At 60.5% G+C, this 19,485-nt stretch overlaps 3 protein-coding genes and 1 long non-coding RNA gene across 7 annotated transcripts; 2 read left to right on the top strand and 2 right to left on the bottom strand.

Moving 5' to 3' along the window:
* Positions 1-305: 305 nt before the first annotated feature.
* Positions 306-8,686, bottom strand: LOC148110557 (uncharacterized). Its single transcript, XR_015721421.1, has 3 exons — positions 8,524-8,686; positions 2,301-2,939; positions 306-2,189 (listed from the first exon to the last, which is right to left on the bottom strand). It is a non-coding gene; the product is annotated as an uncharacterized LOC148110557 (long non-coding RNA).
* A 128-nt stretch (positions 8,687-8,814) lies between these two features.
* On the top strand, positions 8,815-14,597 carry EFNA1 (ephrin A1). The gene is made up of 5 exons (XM_045784222.2): positions 8,815-9,019; positions 12,142-12,437; positions 13,349-13,414; positions 13,553-13,603; positions 13,766-14,597. The coding sequence occupies exons 1-5, from the start codon at positions 8,928-8,930 to the stop codon at positions 13,876-13,878; spliced, it is 618 nt and encodes a 205-aa protein (XP_045640178.1). The 5' UTR covers positions 8,815-8,927; the 3' UTR covers positions 13,879-14,597.
* Positions 14,598-15,477: 880 nt separating this feature from the next.
* SLC50A1 (solute carrier family 50 member 1) lies at positions 15,478-17,832 on the top strand. The gene is made up of 6 exons (XM_045784214.2): positions 15,478-15,647; positions 15,947-16,024; positions 16,146-16,269; positions 16,827-16,988; positions 17,235-17,354; positions 17,439-17,832. The coding sequence occupies exons 1-6, from the start codon at positions 15,568-15,570 to the stop codon at positions 17,538-17,540; spliced, it is 666 nt and encodes a 221-aa protein (XP_045640170.1). The 5' UTR covers positions 15,478-15,567; the 3' UTR covers positions 17,541-17,832.
* On the bottom strand, positions 17,670-18,901 carry DPM3 (dolichyl-phosphate mannosyltransferase subunit 3, regulatory). 4 transcript variants are annotated; one of them, XM_045784239.1, is made up of 2 exons: positions 18,778-18,901; positions 17,670-18,603 (listed from the first exon to the last, which is right to left on the bottom strand). In XM_045784239.1, the coding sequence occupies exon 2, from the start codon at positions 18,596-18,598 to the stop codon at positions 18,320-18,322; it is 279 nt and encodes a 92-aa protein (XP_045640195.1). In that variant the 5' UTR covers positions 18,599-18,603; positions 18,778-18,901; the 3' UTR covers positions 17,670-18,319. The 4 variants fall into 4 exon arrangements, with proteins under 4 accessions (XP_045640195.1, XP_045640197.1, XP_045640194.1 ...); XM_045784241.1 differs by having other exon boundaries at positions 18,709-18,831; XM_045784238.2 differs by having other exon boundaries at positions 18,705-18,814.
* Between the last annotated feature and the right edge of the window lie 584 nt (positions 18,902-19,485).

Consider the following 19,485-nt stretch of genomic DNA (forward strand, 5'->3'; position numbering starts at 1 on the left):
ACTGGTTACAAGCCAGCTCTCCACCCTCTCTCATATGGGTTCCAGGGCCTCAAACCCCTTTCCCTGCTCCATCTCCATGCTGCTCGCTCAGAGCATGTCCCGGGCCCAGCCCCAAACATGCAATATCTCAACCCATTCCCCAAGCACTTTACAGCTAACCTGCCCAAGGACAGCTCCTGTCCTTCCCCCGGGAACAAGTCTGCAACTGACCCTTCCAGCCTCCCAGGCCTGGATCTTGCCACCATCACTGACCATTCTGCTAGCCAGCCCCTGGCTTCCAGTGATAGAAACTGAGTCTAGGCCACTTAAAACAGAAAAGGTTTTATTGGAAGGAAATTCAGAATTTCTACAATAGATGGAAAGGCAGGGAACCTGACTTGGGGGATAGGCAGGGACCAGGGTGCATGGAGCACAGAGCTATAGGCAAGACCATGGGAACAGCCTGGCAGGAAATGACCGTCCCAGTCCCCCCACCTCTGAGTCCTCCCTCTGCACGAGGGGTCCCAGGTGCAGCACCAGCAGGAGGATTCCATCCGCAGGCTCTGCTCCCTGACCCCGCAGGGCTCCTAAGGCTGAAGCCCCCTCGTGCCCCCACACCCGCACAGCTGCTGCATCTGTAGAGATCGCTTCCAGACCTGCCTTACGTGTCCGTGTCGCCAGTGGCCTGCGCAGAGTCCAGCTCTCACGGTCCCTTTCTCGGAGTGGGTGGCGGACCGCTGGCCGGCGAGGTACCCTGCTAAGGCAGGGCTCTCCAGCCAGGCCGCCTTCTTGCCCAGGCTGGCTTCACCACTGACCGGCTGTGTGGCCTCAGGGAAGTTACGAACGTCTCTGTGCTTTCGGTTTGCCCATCTGTGAACTGAAGATACCGGAGCTCCCTGTCTGGGACAGTGGCTGTGCGATGAAGGGTGTACGCCCGAGGAGCCGGTGAGAAGGCTCTGTGACAGGAGCTGCCGCTGCTCTCAGCATCCACGCTGGTGTCTCCAAAACTTCTCTCGCTCTCTGCCTGCCCTCAGCCGAGAGTTCCCCACTGACACACAGCCCACTTGGCTCCTCTCTGAGGCCCAATCGGAATGGCCTCGGCCCATCTGCAACCAGTCTCCCTTCAGGATGTCTGTCCTGTCCCCCACGGGGACTCGGGGACTCATGCAGGAGAGGAGCTTTCCTGCTGAGTCCCAGAGCACTCAGCACACCCGCCTTGCACGCCAGCTATTGGTACACTCCTGCCCCTCCTCCCACGTGTGCCCCTCCCCCACCTCTTCTTCATCGATCCCCCTGCTCGGTCAGACCCAGCTCCCCAGGACCCCTGGGCTGGTGATGACGCCAAGACCATGGTGGGGGGTGAGGGAAGGTGGGGGTAGTAAGGAACCTAGAGGGGAAGAGCAGACCCCGAAGGACAGACCCCCCCCCAGCTCCTTCCTGGCACACCTGCGGGTCCCACCACTCTGGGTTTGGAATGCCCCTGCCCACCACCCTTACCTGGAGAACCCCCATCTCCACCCCACTGAACCCCAGGGCTCTGGGGTTGCCATGTTTATCAAGTACTGCCCAGTAGAAGCAATGTTGGCGTTCCTGGGGCTCCCGGCACATTTACTCTGGGTCAGAAAGGTTAAGGGGCCTTCTTAAGCCCCACGCTCTCCTGCTCCGTCGTCCCTGCTCACAGGCACCTCACCTGGCTTCCCCTGCAGCCCCTCGCTGACTGCCTAATACACAAACCAGACTTCAATAAAATGCTCCAAGAACGGGGACTGGGACGTAAGCTCCCCCGGGACACAGACCGGCCGCAGGGACAGGCCAGGGTGGGCTGAAGCCCCGGAGGTCTGCGTCTCATCAGCCTGCCCCACACACCCCCTCGGGTCCCTTCCAGGACCTCCCACCTCCCTGTGCCTCTCCTCCCACTCCTGGGGGCTAGGTTGCCGAAGGAGCTGCCCCCTCCTCCCCCTCCCTCCCACCTTCTACACGCAGGCCCTCCTCCCTCCCTTTGCCCACAGCTCATCTGCACTTTATGCCCAGGCCTCTGCTTTCCACCCAGGACAGTACGGCAGCACAGTGTGGATGGAGGAGCGCAGCCTGGACCCAAGCCCCGTACAGCACAGCCATCTGAATTCTGGATACCACTGCCCTCCAGCCTGGGTTTCCGGCCTCGTGGGGGAGGCCATCCCTGCCTTCGCCACCTCACCGGGTGTAGGGGCCTGTAAAGATGAAATAGTGTGTGATAAAATGAGCAGCTGAACACACGGGAAGGTCGTAAAATGTCACACAAATGTAAGGGGTTCCGAGCTGGCCATAACATGGGTACGAACCGCGGCCTCGCCAGGATGTGCCCCGTGAAACCCCCAGAGCCGTGGGGGCGGGGGCTGCGCGCTCCTGAGATTTCTGCCACTTCTGTGAGCGGCCTTCTCTTCATCGTGTGCTCTGCGCTGGTCATACATTCCTTGGGAGGCCTGAAGCTGGGAGCTGGGAGCTGGGAAGCAGGGCTTCTCCCCTCCGCCGATGACGCAGGCTGACTGGGTCTGAGGACGCGGGACCTGGCGAGCGGCCCCTTTCGTGCAGGACAGAAACCAAACTGGAGGCACGAGGAAGCGCCCGCAGAGTTCGTAAGGACACAGACAGCGCAGATAGGAAGAGAGGCTCGGAAAGGAGCCCAGACTGAGCCTCATCTTTGCTTGGGACCTGGGGTGTTTCCTGAGGACGGTGGTCTGGAGCACGTCTTCTCAGTAACCCGAGAACAAAGGCCCGTGTTCAGCTGTCCTCCATGAAGTCACAGCAGCCTGGAGCGTGGGGCCCTGACGCGTCAGCCAGGGGTCTTGGAGAACTTTGTGATGACCCTGCCCGGTCCCTCCTTAGTTATCTGTTGGAAGTTATCTTCGGAAGACTCCAAAGAAGGCACTAACTCCATGACCTTCACAAGGAGACCTACACGATGTGGGGGGGTGCAGGTCCTAGCAAGAAGGGAAGCAGGAAAAGAAGCGGTTTTTCATGGGGTCCCTTCAGAGTCCCTGTCGCAAAGGAATTCTGAGCCCTATATCCAGCGTGTTCTCTTCCCCACCTAGAGACTCAAGGCTCAGCACGACATCCCTGACATCCCGAAGCCACAAGTATTCTGAGCTTCCTGCCCTCCTGAGCTCCAGACCCCCACCTCCAGCTGCCCCCTGGGGCCCTTCCCCCCTGGAAGTCCCACTGGCCCTTCAAATGCAGCTAACCCCTCTCCCCAGCTAACAGACTCAGTGTCTCTGGGGAGCAGAGCAGACCCCGGTTGCGGGAGGTGGGCCCCGGGCCCAGTCAGAGCAGCCCCTTCTCCATCCAAGACGCAGGTGTAGCCATGGACACTGAGCCAGTCCTTTCCCCTGAGAGTAAATTGTCTCGGCAGCTACTAGAAAAGATTTCCTTACCAGATAAAAAGAGATCTTTACAAGAAGACCTCCCTCTCCCACCCCTTCCTCCTGCGGCTCCACAGCTGGAAAGGAGCTCTGTGGCTCAGGCCACCATCTTGTGACTAGAGTCGTGAGGGCAGCAAAGTGGACGGGCAGAGGGGACTGGCTCCTTGACACTGATGAGTGGCTTTCAGATGCTTCCAGAGTGCTTTGTCATGGGGGAAACATAAAAATTCTTGTTTAAACCATGACTTCAGGGATGCCTGGGTGGCTCGGTCGGTGAAGCGTCCGCCTTTGGCTCAGGTCATGATCTCGGGATCCTGGGATCGAATTCTGCATGGGGGGGGCTCCCTGCTCCATGGGGAGTCTGCTTCTCCCTCTGCCTCTGTCCCTCCCCCATCCCCTCCCTCACCCCCCCAAATAAATAAATAAAATCTTCAAAGAAATAAATAAACCACTACTTCTTCGCTACTTCCTTTCTCGCCCCTTCTGTCCTCCCCGCACTCCCTAGCTGAAGTGTCACTTGTGCCCAGCAAGCCATCCCAGACTCCCCCTGCTTCACACCTGTGGCTTAGCTCCCCTCCACTGTTTAACCTGTCCTCTGGACCCCCACATTCCCACTGGAACTAACCACCCCCCTACCTCTGAGCTCCCTCCTCGACCCACATTCTAATTGCCCAAGTGGTTTTACTAAATACCAATCTGCTTATGTTTCCTACTCAAGAATCTGGGAGGGCGCCTGGGTGGCACAGCGGTTGGGCGTCTGCCTTCGGCTCAGGGCGTGATCGCGGCGTTATGGGATCGAGCCCCACATCAGGCTCCTCCGCTGGGAGCCTGCTTCTCCCTCTCCACTCCCCCTGCTTGTGTTCCCTCTCTCGCTGGCTGTCTCTCTGTCAAATAAATAAATAAAATCTTTAAAAAAAAAATCTTAAAAAAAAAAAAAAAGAATCTGGGAGCGACAGAACAGTGTTCAGGACCCTGAGCGTGATGGATTCAGGGCCATTGGCAACCTGGCCCCAACCACCTGCTCTGGTCTGCTGCCGCTGCCCCAGACCCACATGCACTTGCAGCTCCCCAGGGTGATGGCGGCACAGACTCCCACCCTTGACTGTGTTCTCTGAATGCGAACGCCCACCTATCCTCCAAAACCCATCTCAAGTATCCCCTCCTCTGCGAAGCCCTCCTCACCCAAATAGACCTTCCTTCCTCTGTGAGCCCACAGCCTGTTGTCTCACTTATGCCTCTATTATCATTCTTAGCCTATATTCTAATTATATATTTGCCAGGAGACTCAATTACTTTAGGGTGAGGATATCCCTCAGAGTCGCCAGCGCCTCCCAGCGCAGTGTCTGACAGGAGCGATTAGTCAGTTCTTGGTGGAGAAGGCAGCAGTACAAAACACCTTCTGGTGCTTTCTGTGCAGAAACCACAGTCCCATCCTCCTTAGCACTTCCCGTACCATCTCCCTCCCACTCCCCATCCTGCCCAGCCTCCCCTTCCCCACCCCACCCCCAAGTGGGCGCTCAGGGGAAGAACTCCACCTTCTGAGTCTCTGAGTCGGCCTGCCCCCTCGGCCTGCCCCCTCAGCTCCGGAGCTGGATATGGGGGAGGGACAGATCCATGAGGTTCTGGTCACCTTGACCCTCAGTGAGAGAACTGGACCAGTAGTCAAAAGAATCTGGCTTCCATTTGGCAATAGCAGAAGCATTTTCTCACATCTGCGAAATCCTCCAAAACCTAGGAAAGCAGATGTCCAGATTTCATCTAAAACGTAAGCTCCATGAGAGCAGCACCCACCTCCATTATCCTCTGCTAAGCCCCCAGCCCCCATCCAGAGCCCCATCTGGAGTGGGCGTGCCACAAAGGCTTCTAGCATGGAAGTCAATCTCGGGGTCATCTGTAAGCTCTAGGAGGTGATCAGCTCCTCTCAGGACTGAGCAGTCCTTGAGCGCGTGCGTCTGTATTTGTGTATTTCCACGCAGCCTCATTACACGGGTGGCCTCTGAGACACTTCATGGGACATTATGCTGCCATTACAAATATATATTGTTTACAAAGAGTAAGTAACAATAGAAATGAGTCATATTTATCAAACTATCTAAAAGCAAGCAAAGTTTCAAGCAAGGGCTGGCGGGAAGACACAAGGATGCTAACAGTGGCTGGCACTCCCCCACCCCTTATTCTCCTGTTCTCTATTTTCCAACTTTTGAAAAATATGCACACATTACTCATAAAGTGGGAAACACACCCTTTATTTTTCGAAAGAACACGGACGGAGGGGAGCAGAGGCTTCTCCAGGTTCAGGGTCCACCCTGGCAATCCCACTCCCGCCTCACCCCATTGCCCAGAGATGCCCCCGGGGCTCTGCCAGGTTAGACAGCGCCCGGGGACACGGTGGCCCTGGCATTCCCCACCTCAAACCACAGGGCGCTCAGCAAGGGAGTGGCAAGCAGGCGCTCTGTGGTTCCAGACTGCAAAGGGCGCCTCCAGGAGGGAGTGGCCCCGCCTCCGCGGGTGGACAGCACCCCTCTCCGGAGGCCCGGCCTGCCCTGGGGCACTCAGACGGCTCTTCTTGCACCTCAGGAATTCCCAGAAAGGACGCAGTAGGGAATTTCCCAGACAGGCAGACAGACAGACAGCCACCTCAGACAGCTCCCGCCACCGAGCACAGATGTTTGCCCGGGGGTAGCAGTACTGAGAGCTAACACAGGCGCACAACTCGGCGGTGACAGGCCGTCCAAGGCGAGAGCCAGACAAGAGCCGCGGGGGCAGGCTGGGGCTGGGATGGGGAGGGAAGGGAAGGGGCAGGAGGAGGCCGAGGCTCCGAGCGTAAGTCCCGGGTGAGGTCTCCTTCTGGATCGCGCGGTGCCTGCAGCCCTCCTCTCGGCCCAGCAGGCGTCGCCGCGGCTATAGGGGCGGCGGGCGAGTGAGGGGCGCGGTGGGACTACAGCCCCCAGCCAGTGTGTTGTATAAAGGGCGGCTTGTCTATCATTTCCCCTCCTGGCCTGGGGGCTTCCCCAGGCCAGGAATTTTATCTTAGACTCACCCTAACCCCGGGTGCCCATAACACCCGCACAGGAGGGGCCCCATCGTCTGACAAACGCCCCCCGACGCACAAATACAGGGATCCAAGAGTGATGCGGCCAAAGCCTGAACTGAGAAGCAGGGAAGGCCCCCCACCTCTTTCCCACCCGGCTCGCCTCAGCCCTGCCCCAGCCCTAGACGCAGGCAGAGCTGGAACCGACGTGGCCTCGCCGGGCTGGGCTGAGCGCGCCCCAACCTGCCCGGCCGAGCGGCGCAGCCCAGGGACCCCGCACGTTCCCGCCCCCAGTCCCGGAGGTCGAGAAACGCGGGATGTGCCCGTCTCCTGCGGCGGGCAACCCCGGGCCACCCTCTCTGAAGAGCTCCCACCAGCCCCGCTCCATAACCCTCTCCCGCAGTACGTCTCGCAGAAGCCCGGCCCCCTCACTCCACAGTGATTTCACTCCCTCCACGAACACGTACGGACCAACTACCACGTGCGCTAGGTGCGGGGCAGGCGCGGGCGATGCCGCCGTGGACTAACAGTGGACTAACAGACCCCGCGCTCGCGGAGCTGCGACACTCGGGACACCCGAGCACGGATCGGGCGATCTCGCCAGGGGCACGTAGGAGGTCCACACCCAGGTGTCCTCCCAGGTGAGCAAAGCGCGCGTGAGGCGCCGCCCTGGGGCTGGTGGGCTCTGGACTTCGGACCCGCGGGAGCGGCGGGCCGCACGTCGGCAACCGCCGGGCTGGGCGCGCCGCCCGGGGCGGGGGGACTGGGGGGGGGGCGGGGCGTGCGCGGAGCCAGGCTGGACCCAGACACTCTGTTACGCTCAGGAGGTGTTTACAGTCCGCGGGGCGGGTCTCGCCTCCCGCCGCCTGCGGCCCTCGGAGGCCAGCCCCGGCCCTCCCCGCCCCAGGCTCCTCCCCCGAGGGACCTCTGCTCCCGACTGGCAGCGGCGTCGCGGCCGCATGTAATTACAGGCGCTGTCGCCAGGCCCGGCTGTAAAAGACGAGGATGAAACGGCCTGGGCAGCAGGGAGCTGGGCCGGAGCCGGCCGGGAGCCCCGGGCCTGCGGCTTCCCGCGAGGCGCGGCGGCGGGGAAGGGCCGGCCTGGGAGGCGCACGCACTCGCAACGCCAGCCGGGCGCGCAGACAGCCACGCAGTGACACAACGCGAGCCACCAAACGCACGCAGGCACGCAGCATCGGGCCTCCCGCTCCGGACGCACGCACGAGCCTCCGCAAACACCTGTGCCCCCTCACGCCAACCCTGCTCCGGGCGGCAGCAGATCCCGGTGGGAAGAAGAGCCCGGGGAACCAAGTCCGGCAGCCCCGAGCGCCTGGCGAGGGGGAGGGGCCCGCCGGCGCGGAGCCTCCGCCGCCGGGCCTGGGGCCGCCGTGCGAACCCCCGCCCCGCCCCACGTGCCCCGCTGGCCGGGCCACGTTTCCCTCTCTAGACACGCCATTCACTAACATTAGCACACGTACGCCAGAGCTGCACTTGCTTCCCCACACGCGGCTGTGAAGCTACACACAGATGCCTTCACACTCGCGCGCCATCACGCGTATTTACACATGCCAGATGCACATGTGTGGTTACAGTTTGTCGCCCTTGGTGAATGCCCAGACTCTCACAGTCCACAGTCAAAGCCCCTTCGCACCGTACACACGTGTGTCGGCGCACACGCGCGCACACACACAAACACGTCATGAGCGCCCTTTGGCGCACTAGAAACGAGAGAACGCCCTCTTGGACCCAGGAGCCCGAGTGTCCCTCCCTCACACTGTTAATGATGGGCTGAGGCGCCCTTGGCCCCAGCCGCACACGTTACACACTTGATCACGCAGGGTCGCACTTTATTCCCGGCATCTAGTCGATGACACACTCTCCCGAACAAAGACAACATTGACAAACCCAACAAAAACAAACAGCCGCGTGTGTGGGGAGGGGCAGCCGAGCGGAGTCCGGGAAAGGCGGGTGGGAGGAGAGTGGGAACGCGGGCGCCCAAGCCTGGGCGTGCTAGGCTCGGGAAAGGTGCGGGCCCTGTCGACGACCTTGCACCCCGCAAGACCCGCGCGCAGCGCAGCGCAGCACAACTGGGACCCGCACCGCGCGTTCGCAGACCTGCATGTGCAGCTCGTTCCCTTCTCCCGCACGCCGCTGAGCCGGGGGACACAGACCCGTCGCCCCGCAAGGCCCACGGGGCCGCATGCAGACCCACCAGCGAGCAAACTCGCGGCGCACAACACCTTAGCCGCGGCGGACGCTCACAGCCCGCTCGGCTCCCCGCCCTCCCCTCCTCCACCTCCCAGCCCCCAAGCCCCGGGGCCTCCGCGCTCCGGGCGGGGCGGGGCGGGGCGGGGCCGGGGGCGGGGCGGGGTGGCGGCCGGCGCCGGCCCAAAAGGCGGAGTTGCCTGGCGGAGGGGCCAGAGCTGTGCGCGGTGCCGACGGCGCCCCTGAGACAGCCCGCGGGAACCCGGACCCCGAGGAGCCCCTCGTCCTCGCCCGGCCTGACCAGGCCCTGCGCTATGGAGTTCCTCTGGGCCCCGCTCTTGGGTCTGTGCTGCAGTCTGGCCGCTGCTGACCGCCACACCGTCTTCTGGAACAGTTCAAACCCCAAGTAAGCCCCGAGTCTCCGGCCGGCAGCCTGGGCGCCCGGCTGGCACTGCCCACCCCCCAACCCTCCTACCCGGGTAACTGTCCCGGCCAGCCCCTGACCTGAGTCTTGGGGCGGTGACCAGAGGCGGGAGGGATTCCCTAGACTTTTTTTCCCCGCACTTCTCCCCCGTGACTGGAAGTACTCCACCCCTGGGCAGGAACCTGCCCGTGATTACTTGCGCAGGGTTCTTCCTGCCCTTCCTTTCCATCCCTCTGGCACCTCTGTTACTCTGAAGTGAGGGACCCTTGCTGAGCAGTTCCTGCTGGCCAGGGCTCTTGTTCTAGGCCCTTCCACCACAAAAGCTTCTGTGTGTCACTTGGACACCTGCCCACATGGACAGGTACCTGATGTGACATCAGGCGTAAGCAGAATGCTCACTGTAATCCTGGAAGGACCCTTCGGGAGAGACCTGGCCTTCTGGCTTTAAGCGTCTGCATTCTGTGTTTGAGATGACCCTGGAAAGCTCCCCTCCACACACAAGGGATCTTCTGAGGTGGCATGAGTAGGGTACATGCTGTGTGTAGGTAGGCTGAGGGAGTCACCTGTTGAGATTCAGACGGGGGGAGGGAAGGCATGGGAAAGTTTCAGAAGGAGTGGAAAGGGTTAAAAGGGTTACAAAGGGTTCTGGGCAGGAAGGAGTTAATTTCTCCTGGGCAGGTTTAGCGCTGGGAGGCAAATGGTACTGGGAGGAAGAAGCCCCGTTGGACCCTTTGTTCTTGCCCTTGAGTTTTCTGAAGTTATGGGAACAATATTTGTGGGAAAACGGGAGAGGGGGGTAGGGTGGAGCAGGGAGAGGAGGGCTGGGCAGCTTGGGGTCAGGAAAAACACTTCACTAAGCTTGGCCACCCCCAGCCCTAGCTCGCCTGCCCCCCCACTCCCTTTGAGAAATATGTTGTGCCAGCTTCCTCTGACCCTGTGGCAACATTGCCTGGTGGGGGGTCTGTGGGCTGGGGCTTGTGGGTCTGGGAGGGAACTGCCAGCTGCCAACCCCGGAGGGCAATGCCCTTTTGCCCATTGGCCACAGGGGCAGCCCGGTCAGCCCCCTCCACCTCACTGCTTGCTTCCTGTTCTTTACCTCCTTGATCCAATCTTGTGCTAGTGGGAGAGAGCGAAGTCCCTGTTTATGCCCATGCCAGGTGTTGGCTGGAGGAGGCGGGGGGCAGGAAGCCATGAGTAGGGAGGGGGGAACCTGGCCTTTTCCGTTCCCAAGCTCCCAGATTTCCTCTCTTTCAGGAAGGAGCCTCTTCCTTGCCCCCCTCCCCGCCTTCCCTGACGCCGCCACGGCCCCCCTTTCCCAGACAGAGAGCCAGAGTCAAAGGAGTGCTAAGTGGAACAGATTGTACTCCCAGGAGGGGGGTAATGGGTGCCCCCACCAGGCACAGCTTCTGCCCTGTCCATCTGGCCACACGTGTGTGCGTGCGCGCACACCCTGCCATCCCCAGGACCGAAGAGAATCCAGCCAGAGTGCAGTGCACAGGCGGCCAAACTGGGCCCGCTTGCAGGCACAGATGAGGGAGTGATGAGCTGGGTGGGGGTGAGGCTGGCCTGGGTGACTCAGGGCAGTGGGCATCGGTGGGATCTCCAGGGCCGGGGCGGGGGGGGGGGGGGAGTGCAGCTGGGGGAGAAGGGCGGGGCTGCTGTGAGCTGGGCGCCGGCCTCCTCGGTGCTGGAGGGGCAGGTACCCCGCCACTCAGCCCTGCCCCCTCCTTAGGCCTGGAGGACCGTGCCCAGGGCAAGTCCTGGTACTGGGGTCTGGGGGGCCACCACCCCGGACCAGGTAAATGTTCACAGGTTCTCACGAATGCTGGGGCGGGTGGCAGAGGTGGACGAGGAATGAGTCAGTGCCCGTCACGGGAATGGGGGAGAGACGCCAGGCCCAGAGCTGAAATACCTGTTCTGAAATGGCTTCTATGTTTATCTCTCCAGAGAGGAATTTTAAAAGCCTCTCCCTCACTCGCTCTCTCCTCCTCCCCTCCCCCACCCCCTCCGTGGGGGAGGAGCCCGGGGTGGCCGGCCCAGCGCTGGCACGCTGCCCCCAGGCCAGGCCGCGGAGGGGGGGGGGTCCCGCTGACGGGGCAGGGGGTGCCCACCCCAGAGGCCTCCCGTCCGAACTCCTGCCCTCCCCCCACCCGTGCCGGAGCTTCGGTTGGCAGCCAACACTGCTGAGTCCGGCTGGCAGCAACCGGGGAATTCAGAGTCGCTGAGCAGCTCGGAGGGGGCGGGGGAGGCATCTCCCCCGCCAGGACCCCACCCCGCCCCGGCTGGAGCCAGGTGTCTGGGGCCGCCGCGCTGCAGCCCGAGGGGCCTGCGGGAGGGAGCTGGCTGTCCCTGCGGCGGCGGGTGGGAGAGGAGGCCTCCCACCGAGAACTCCAGCTGTTCTGGAGCTCCTTCCCCAGAGGTAGAAGAGGGTCTTTGGAGGTAAAGGGACTGGGAGGTTGGGTTGGGGGGGGGGGGCTTTGAGAGAAGCGGACAAGGAGGCCTGAGCATAAACTGGAGGAACTAGAAGGGGATTGGTGTGAGTGAACTGAGTCTGTGGGCCTGGTGTGCTGGGGGCAGGAGAGCAGCTGACCTCTGTGAATGCACTCGGGGGCTCAGGGAAAAGGCCAGGAGCGAGGGACCCCAAGCCGCAGGTGTGCTGAGGGCTAAGCGCATCTCTGCTGGGAGAGCAGGGGTTCCTGGGCCCTGGTTGCAGCGTGATGGCTCCGGGAGGGTCTCAGACTGAGGGCTAACAGCATTGAAAGGGGCAACTGGGATCTGGGGACATGCTTCGGGTAGAAGAGCTGGAGGAGTGAGCTAAGGACACAGTCAGCAGCCCTTCCCTGGGTAAATATCTGGGGGGTATGCGAAGTGCCTTCGTACCTGAGGGTACTAAGGTGGATGCTACCTAGAGGATGAAGGACAGGTAGTGATGGTGCCAGGCGTGTTGAAGATGGTGTAAAGATACTGAAGAGGTCAAGATCAGCGAATATTGGGAGTTGGGATTCTTGAAAACTCTTTGTGGGGGGCCAGTAAACATTTGGAAGCTCGCAGCCCTGGCCTGGCTTCCAAGTGACCGCCTGCTTTCTCCCACTGTGCACGCGCAGGTTCCGGGATGAGGACTACACGGTACACGTGCGGCTGAATGACTACCTGGATATCATCTGTCCGCATTATGAGGATGACGCCGTGGCGGACGCTGCCATGGAGCGGTACACCCTGTACCTGGTGGAGCGCGAGCAGTACCAGCTGTGCCAGCCCCAGTCCAAGGACCAGGTTCGCTGGCAGTGCAACCAGCCCAGCGCCAAGCATGGCCCGGAGAAGCTGTCGGAGAAATTCCAGCGCTTCACGCCCTTCACCCTGGGCAAGGAGTTCAAGGAGGGACACAGCTACTACTATATCTGTGAGTCCTTGGGGCACGCACACAGGCCACATGGGGACGCAGCCAGTGGGACGCGTGTGTCCAGCACAAAGCTGCACACAGCCCCTTCCATCCTGAATTGTTTTCATTCATTCACATGACAAATGTGGAGTGAGCTTCTGCTATGTATGGGGCACTCTGCTTGGCCTGACCAGTGCAGAGATAAATAAAACACTATAGGGTCCCTGTCCTCCAGGAAGCTGGAAAGCGACACACACACGGGAAGACTCACCATTAGAACAGCTTGATATGAAGATATGGACACAGGGACCTTGGGATAATGACGTGGGTACCTGCCAGGCTCAGGAGGCGGCTCAGGAGGCTCAGAGACGGGTTCCTGGGGAAGATGACCCTAGAGCTTAGGACAAGCAGAGTCGTTGGCCAGGCACGAGGGGACACGTGCAAAGGGAGCATGACATCTTCAGGGAACTCCATATGGTTCAGTCTGGCTCCAGTAGGAGGGACCCTGGAAGTGGGGAGAGGTGGACAGGGCATATCATGGGGGCCTAGGAAGTGCTAAGGAGTTTGGACTTTGTCCTAAGGGCAGTGGAGAGGCACTGGTGGCTTCAAGAGTTAGAAAATCCGCTGGTCAGTGGGGCCTAGGTAGGGGAAGCACAGTGTGAAAGCCTCAGCAAGTTCAGGCTGGGAAGAGTGAAGGGTGGACTGTGGCAAGAGGACAGGGTCTGTGGGCTTGGCAGCGCCACCTCCAAAGCCAAGGGTTATTGCAAAGAATGGGAGGTTGAGCGTGAGGGGAAAGCGGGCAAACAAGGAAGGTGAGAGTCCCAGATGAGTGGGAAGAGGCCTGAGAAAGGAGAGCCAGATGGGGTTTGCACTTGTATTTTCTCTCCCAACAAACGTTCCTCCCTAACACTCTGCACGGGTTTATCTTGCAGCCAAACCCATCCACCGCCAGGAAGACGAGTGCTTGAGGTTGAAGGTGACTGTTGATGGCAAAATCAGTGAGTGTCAGAGCCCTGTGGGCCGCCTGTCCTCCATCTGTTTGCGGGGCCTGGGCTAGTGATCTGGGATGGCAGGGAAGTCCCACCCGCCTTCCTCCCCAGGACAGTCCCTGATAGGCCACTACCCTTGCCTTTCAGCTCACAGTCCTCAGGCCCATGCCATTCCACAGGAGAAGAGACTTCCGGCAGGTAGGTAGCCTGAGCAAACCGGGCCTGGGGTCTGCTTAAAGAGGCTGGATACAGAAGGTGGCGTCTTTGCCAGGTGGGGGCTGGGGGAACCTCGTGGGGCTGAGGGCCAGTGCCAGCAGTAGAGCTGCTCACCCCGGGGGCACTTGCCCTCTCATCTTGCAGATGACCCAGAAGTACAGGTCCTACATAGCATCGGTCACAGTGCTGCCCCTCGCCTCTTCCCACTTGCCTGGGCTGTGCTGCTCCTGCCGTTCCTGCTGCTGCAGGCCCCATGAAGGTGTAGGCCACATCGGGCCTAAGGATCGGAACGGGGTGAGGAGGCAGGGCAGAGGCATCCCTCACCTGTCCTGGGAACCATTCCCACCACATGCACAAGCTGCCATTTAGCAGCCTCAGAACGGGCCAGTATTAAGGGTTTCAACCCAGAGGAGGTCAGCAAGCCTGGCAGTGCCATCCCTGCCTCCACCCCGAGGGACGGACAAAGAAGTGGGGACAGTCCTTTCCCCACCATTCCTGCCCTCAAGCCAAAGACACAAGCTGCGCAGACGTGGCCTCTTAAGAAGGGCACTGTGGAGGCCAAGCTGGAAGGAGCCTGGGGTCGTGCCGAGGGACACTGAGCTTGGCAGAGACGCCCCTCCAGAGAGAGCCAGGACACCATGATGAACTGACCGGCAGAGAAGCATGAGACAGTTCATGGTCGGGAGCCAGAGACAGGAAAGGCAGCATGCTTAGGCTGACAGCGTCTCTCCCAAGGCTTCCGGAAGTCTTTGGAGCTGCCATGAGAGATTTGTAGCCAGGCACCGCATCCTGCCCCATCTGGGGGCAGCACTGCCCAGAGCGGTGCCCGCAGGGGGGCTGTGCCACCCTGCGCCTAGAGTGTAGCTGCAAGGGCAGGGCCCATGCGTGCAGGATCTGTATATAAACTTCATGTGTGTCTGTGATTTCTACAACTGGAATTTTTTTATACAAAAAAATAAAGCGATGTGTTTCTTTATTTGGACATCCTTGTCTGCGCCCCCACCACATCCTAATTTAGGACCACTGAGTCCCTGCCATGTACTAGGCTCTGTGGGACACCAGGTAGCCACTGGGGTTAAATTTTCTTCTTCCCTCTGGAAAGGATACATGCCCCTCACCGGCACCAAAGGGTGGGGTGCCTCCACTCTGTGCCACACAGCAGTCTCCGGGGCTCAGACCACACCCCACTCCAGCTGCGCTGGGCTCTGGCAAACCGTTCGGGTGCCCCTGCTGTCGGATGTGTCCGGGGAACACCAGCCGAGGCACGGCAGGCCGCCTGGTCCCACAGCCCCAGCAGCTGGGGGGATGCGTGAGCTGTGGGAGGCCGCAGGGAAAGTTCCCAGCAGCAGGTCCTGTCCGTTGGACTAGGGGGTCAGTGACAGGCCCTCCAGCCAACTGGCCCAGTCACCCGAAGTTGGCAGTGTGGCCGAAGGCGGAGGGCACCTGACTGGTGGTTCCCGGCAACCCCACTTATTTAGGGGAGACACTGGGTAGAAGCTTCAGCAAACCGGGGAAAAGCCTGCGCAGGTGAGGCTGCGATCGGGTGCTCCGGGCAGGAAAGGTCCAGCAATTGAGGTCGGCCACGACGGTTCACGGGCAAGAGACCTGAGGCTGGGGTCCGGCTGAGCCAAAGGGTAAGCAGACAGTGAGGGGCACCGGGTGCCCGGGGCAGGTCCGCGGAGCCCGGGCTTGGTACCCGCCAGGACCTGGACGGGCCATCCTACGAGGCCTCCTGAGCGCGTGGACCAGCAAGGGCGGGGCCTGGCGGCCGGGGGCGGGGCCTGGTTCCGGCTGGACGTCCTGGGGGCAGGGCTACGGATGCATTTCCGGCGGACGGCGGCGCGCGGGGCGGTGGGGCTCCGGCGTGGGGGCGGGGCTCCGGCGGCGCGGGCTCCGGCCCAGCAAGTGGACGCCGGCGCGGGGTTCAGGATACGTCGCAGGGGGAGATGGAGGCGGGCGGCGTGGCCGACTCGCTCCTATCCGGAGCTTGCGTGCTCTTCACCCTCGCTATGTACTCCGCCGGCCTGTGAGAGCGCGGCCGGGCTAGGCTGGGGCAGGCCCTGGAAGTCAGGAAGGGAGAGAGAGGGGACAGAGACGTGGCCGCAGCTCCAGGCTGCATCTGAAACCTGGGTCAAAGTGGATTCGGGTCGAGGGATCCGGGGCACAAGGGCAAGGCTGGGCACTTGAGGGAGAGGCCAGAGAGCTGAGGGCGGGGCCGGGACCTGCAGTTGTCCGGGGACGACCACAGGCATCGGGGATCTCGACTCCCCAGCAGCCCGGTTCTTCTTTCCCATCTCTCACCTCTGCTTTCGGGGCCCGTTACAGCTCGGACCTCAGGCAAATGCGGATGACCCGGAGCGTGGACAGTGTCCAGTTCCTGCCCTTTCTCACCACGGACATCAAGTGAGAGGGGCGACGGGAAAGGTTGAGGGAGGTGGGGAGGGGGAGGAACGCTGAAGAGGCCCGTCGGGTCCCCCTCCCATCCTCATCCCTGTGGTGAAAGACTCTCCTGTCCACCCTGCAGCAACCTGAGCTGGATGAGTTACGGGGCCTTGAAGGGTGACGGGACCCTAATCTTCGTCAACGCCACGGGTGCTGTGCTTCAGACCCTGTATATCTTGGTGTATCTGCACTACTGCCCTCGGAAGGTAGAGGCCCTCCCTTGCGCCCTGCCTTGCTGGCAGAGTAAACACTGCTTCCTAGAAGATTATGATAGGCTGGCACTGCCACCTTTTCCTGGAAGGCCCCTCCGGCCTCGCAGTCCTTCCTCCATGAAGCCAGCCTCTGAGACTCACACATTGAGCACCCCCCCCCCATTTCTGGCAAGCTGGTAGTTCTGCCCAGCCTGATGGTGCCTTGCCACCCAACAAGCTGAGGGGAATGGGTTTTTGTTTGATAGTTCCTTCAGAGCCCAGGCCAGTGGCTGAGAAATAAATGAGTTGATTAGCTATGCTTCCCCAGTCATACCAGCATTTATTAAGTTCCTACTGTGTGTACCAAGTTCACACCAAAAACAAAACCCTCTCCTCTCCTAGAAACCTCTGGTGTTGTGGGTGGATCGGACATGTGTTTGCCACTGGTGGGAAAGAGGCTGCATCAAGTGCTGTACTGGAGGCTTAGCCCAAGGTCAGCTCCCCCACTGGAGCAAGGGAGTCCAAGAGGGCTCCTGAAACATCTAGAAGTAAAGCTACTCTCTCCTCTGCAGCGTCCAGTGCTCCTTCAGACTGTGACCCTGCTGGGGGTCTTCTTCCTGGGCTTTGGCTACTTGTGGCTCCTGGTGCCCAACCTTGAGGCGCAGCTTCAGCAGCTGGGCCTCTTCTGCAGTGTCTTCACCGTCAGCATGTACCTCTCACCACTGGCTGACCTGGTGAGTGGGGGCAGTCCAGGGAAGTGGGGGAGATAAGAAGGGTGGTCAGGCTCCTAGAGCCGGAGACTGTAGCTTACACTCCAAAGGAAGGAAGATCCTAGAAGACAGGGCAATGGGAGGCAAGAGGGAAAGTCTGGGTAACAGAAGATCAGAGAGGATGTCTGACCTTTTTTCTGAGGAAATTCTTAGACAAGTGGGATCTCTACAGTGTGTCTGGGATAGGGGTCTTTCATCCTTTTTCCGTAGGCCAAGATCATTCAGACGAGATCAACCCAACGTCTCTCCTTCCCACTCACCATTGCCACCCTCCTCACCTCTGCCTCCTGGACCCTCTATGGGTTTCGGCTAGGTGATCCCTACATCGTGGTAAGCCGAACAGAGAGGGACGGGTGACAGGTGTGCAAGACAGAAAATCAGCTCCTCTCCTCATAGCAGCCCTTGTGACTTCAGGTGCCCAACCTACCAGGGATCCTCACCAGCTTCATTCGCCTCTGGCTTTTCTGGAAGTACTCCAAGGAGCAAGACAGGAACTATCCACTCCTGCACACCTGAGGCAGTTCACCTGACCACTGGGCACCTTAATGCCAACCAGCTACCAAAGAGAGCTCCTTTTCGCAGCTGTTTCTGCTGACCAGCTCCATGAGTGCAGTGGGTTGTGCAAAAGAAAAAGACAACTCAGAATCGAGGGACCAAAGAAAGCATTTTACTTGGAAGATTGGCTGGGACTTGGGAGATGAATCACTTATTTTTTATAGATTATATTTTTTAACTGTGGAGGTTGGGGTGAAATCCTTAGAATGTGCCTTAAAATAAATTGTTCCCTACCCCTGCCCATCAAAGCTTAGTCTCTGTTTGGTGATTCTCAACCTGCCTGCTTTGGTGAAGGGCAGAAGTGCACTGCCCGACCCACAGTTGTTCGCGGGCTGGGGCTGGCTCAGAAGAGGTATTTGAAAGAACAGTGAAGTCGGAAAGACCAAGGAAGGCCTTCAAAGAACAGAGCCTGGGTGTTATAAAGAACAAAAGTTAAGACTTCAAGAACTCCTTCCTGACAGGGTTAAAAGGACCAAGAAAGTGAAATGACATTTCCATTTCGAGAAAGTTTGAGGAGGGGTCTTTGCCTCCTTTGGAGCAAAAAGGAGAGACACAAGCAAGGATGGAAAGATAACAGCTGAGATGACCTCAGGAAGGTGGCTCGCCCCTTCCCCCCCTCCCCACAGCTGGTACACAAAATCCTGTTCCCGCTCTCCATAAATTAAACAAAGTTAGAAAATAAGCTGCTCTTTAATGGGCGGCGGGACGAAAGGCTGTCCGGTGGGAATGGGGTTAGGGTGTCAGAAGCGCATCCCCCTTCGGGTTAAGTCGGCTCGGGCCTCCTGGATCTGGCTCTGCAGCTCGCGGGCGGCGTCCTCACAGTCGTGGAAAGTGGCCACGCGATAGCCCACAGTGCCCAGGGCATAGCAGCCGGCGGACACCAGCAAGTACGCCGGCAGTGGCCACAGCACCTCCCGGCATGACGAGGGCAGCTCCAGGCCCAGGGCTCCCGTGGTCAGAGCAACCCAGGTGGAGCCCAGGAGCGCCAGTCCCCAAAGCCACTGCGCTAACTTCGTCATGGGCACTGCGGGGAGAGAAAGCAGAGCTCGCGGTCCCTTCCGCCCCGCTACCCCCTCTCCATGTGAGACCAGTTTTCTGTCCCCCCTCACCCACCCTCCGTATCACCTGCCCTCAGGGCCGCTCCGCCGCCGCTCTCGCCCAGCTCGCCCCCCGCTTTCGGCCCTCGGCCCGCACTCACCGCCGCCGCCTACCCTGCCCGGCGCGGCTCTGACGTCAGCGTCCGGAAGGCCTCTCGGCTCGCGCGGCCTTCTGGGTGTTGTAGTCCTCGCGGCGGCGCCTCGTGCTCCGCCTCTGCGCGGCCTTCTGGGAGTTGTAGTCCCCGCGGTGGCCCCTGGGGGAGTGGCGGCCGCGGCCCGACTCCAGGCTGGGTTTGCAGAGCCTCCGACTGCGGCCCGAGTGCCCAGGGGCTCCCGTGCCGCTTCTGTCCCTCAGGACTCCGCTCCACGCTGGCTGGCGTCCTGCTGAGCACACCCTCAAACTTGGCAAGAAGACGGGAATGTAATCTGGTTCCCCCTAAACTTTATTCGCGTATTCTTTCCTTTCCTGGAACGGTTCCTGGTCACCGTGATAGACCTTGGAGAAATGGAGCCGTGACCCTCGGCCCAACGCAGGGGCCTGGACCCTGACCGTGACATCGCGAGATAGCTGTTAGAACAGAGGCTGTCACGCTTTAATAAAGACACGCAGGGGAGCAGCAGTGCAGCGTGGAGCCCGAGGAAGAGGGGCTCCGGAAGGGGTCTTCGAGAAGAGCAAAGTATGGGGCAGGGGACTTACCTGATGAGTTTAAGGTATTGAGAGAGGAGCGTTAGGGATGAATACACGGAAAACCAAGAAAGAGAAAAGGCTGGGCAATTATCAACATCAGGCGAAAGACAAAGAAAGGGCC

Source organism: Ursus americanus, chromosome 2 (genome assembly GCF_024610735.1).
Source record: "Ursus americanus isolate L20-20 chromosome 2, mUrsAme1.1.p, whole genome shotgun sequence".
In the NCBI taxonomy this organism is placed as follows: Eukaryota; Metazoa; Chordata; class Mammalia; order Carnivora; family Ursidae; genus Ursus; species Ursus americanus.

Excerpts from the sequence above, each read along its gene's own strand:
- EFNA1 (XM_045784222.2), top strand. The coding sequence starts at position 8,928 with ATGGAGTTCCTCTGGGCCCCGCTCTTGGGTCTGTGCTGCAGTCTGGCC. Across the intron at positions 9,020-12,141 it reads TGGAACAGTTCAAACCCCAA|GTTCCGGGATGAGGACTACA; the intron begins GTAAGCCCCGAG and ends GTGCACGCGCAG. Across the intron at positions 12,438-13,348 it reads ACACAGCTACTACTATATCT|CCAAACCCATCCACCGCCAG; the intron begins GTGAGTCCTTGG and ends TTTATCTTGCAG.
- SLC50A1 (XM_045784214.2), top strand. The coding sequence starts at position 15,568 with ATGGAGGCGGGCGGCGTGGCCGACTCGCTCCTATCCGGAGCTTGCGTG. Across the intron at positions 16,025-16,145 it reads TTTCTCACCACGGACATCAA|CAACCTGAGCTGGATGAGTT; the intron begins GTGAGAGGGGCG and ends TCCACCCTGCAG. Across the intron at positions 17,355-17,438 it reads TAGGTGATCCCTACATCGTG|GTGCCCAACCTACCAGGGAT; the intron begins GTAAGCCGAACA and ends TTGTGACTTCAG.
- DPM3 (XM_045784239.1), bottom strand. The coding sequence starts at position 18,598 with ATGACGAAGTTAGCGCAGTGGCTTTGGGGACTGGCGCTCCTGGGCTCC.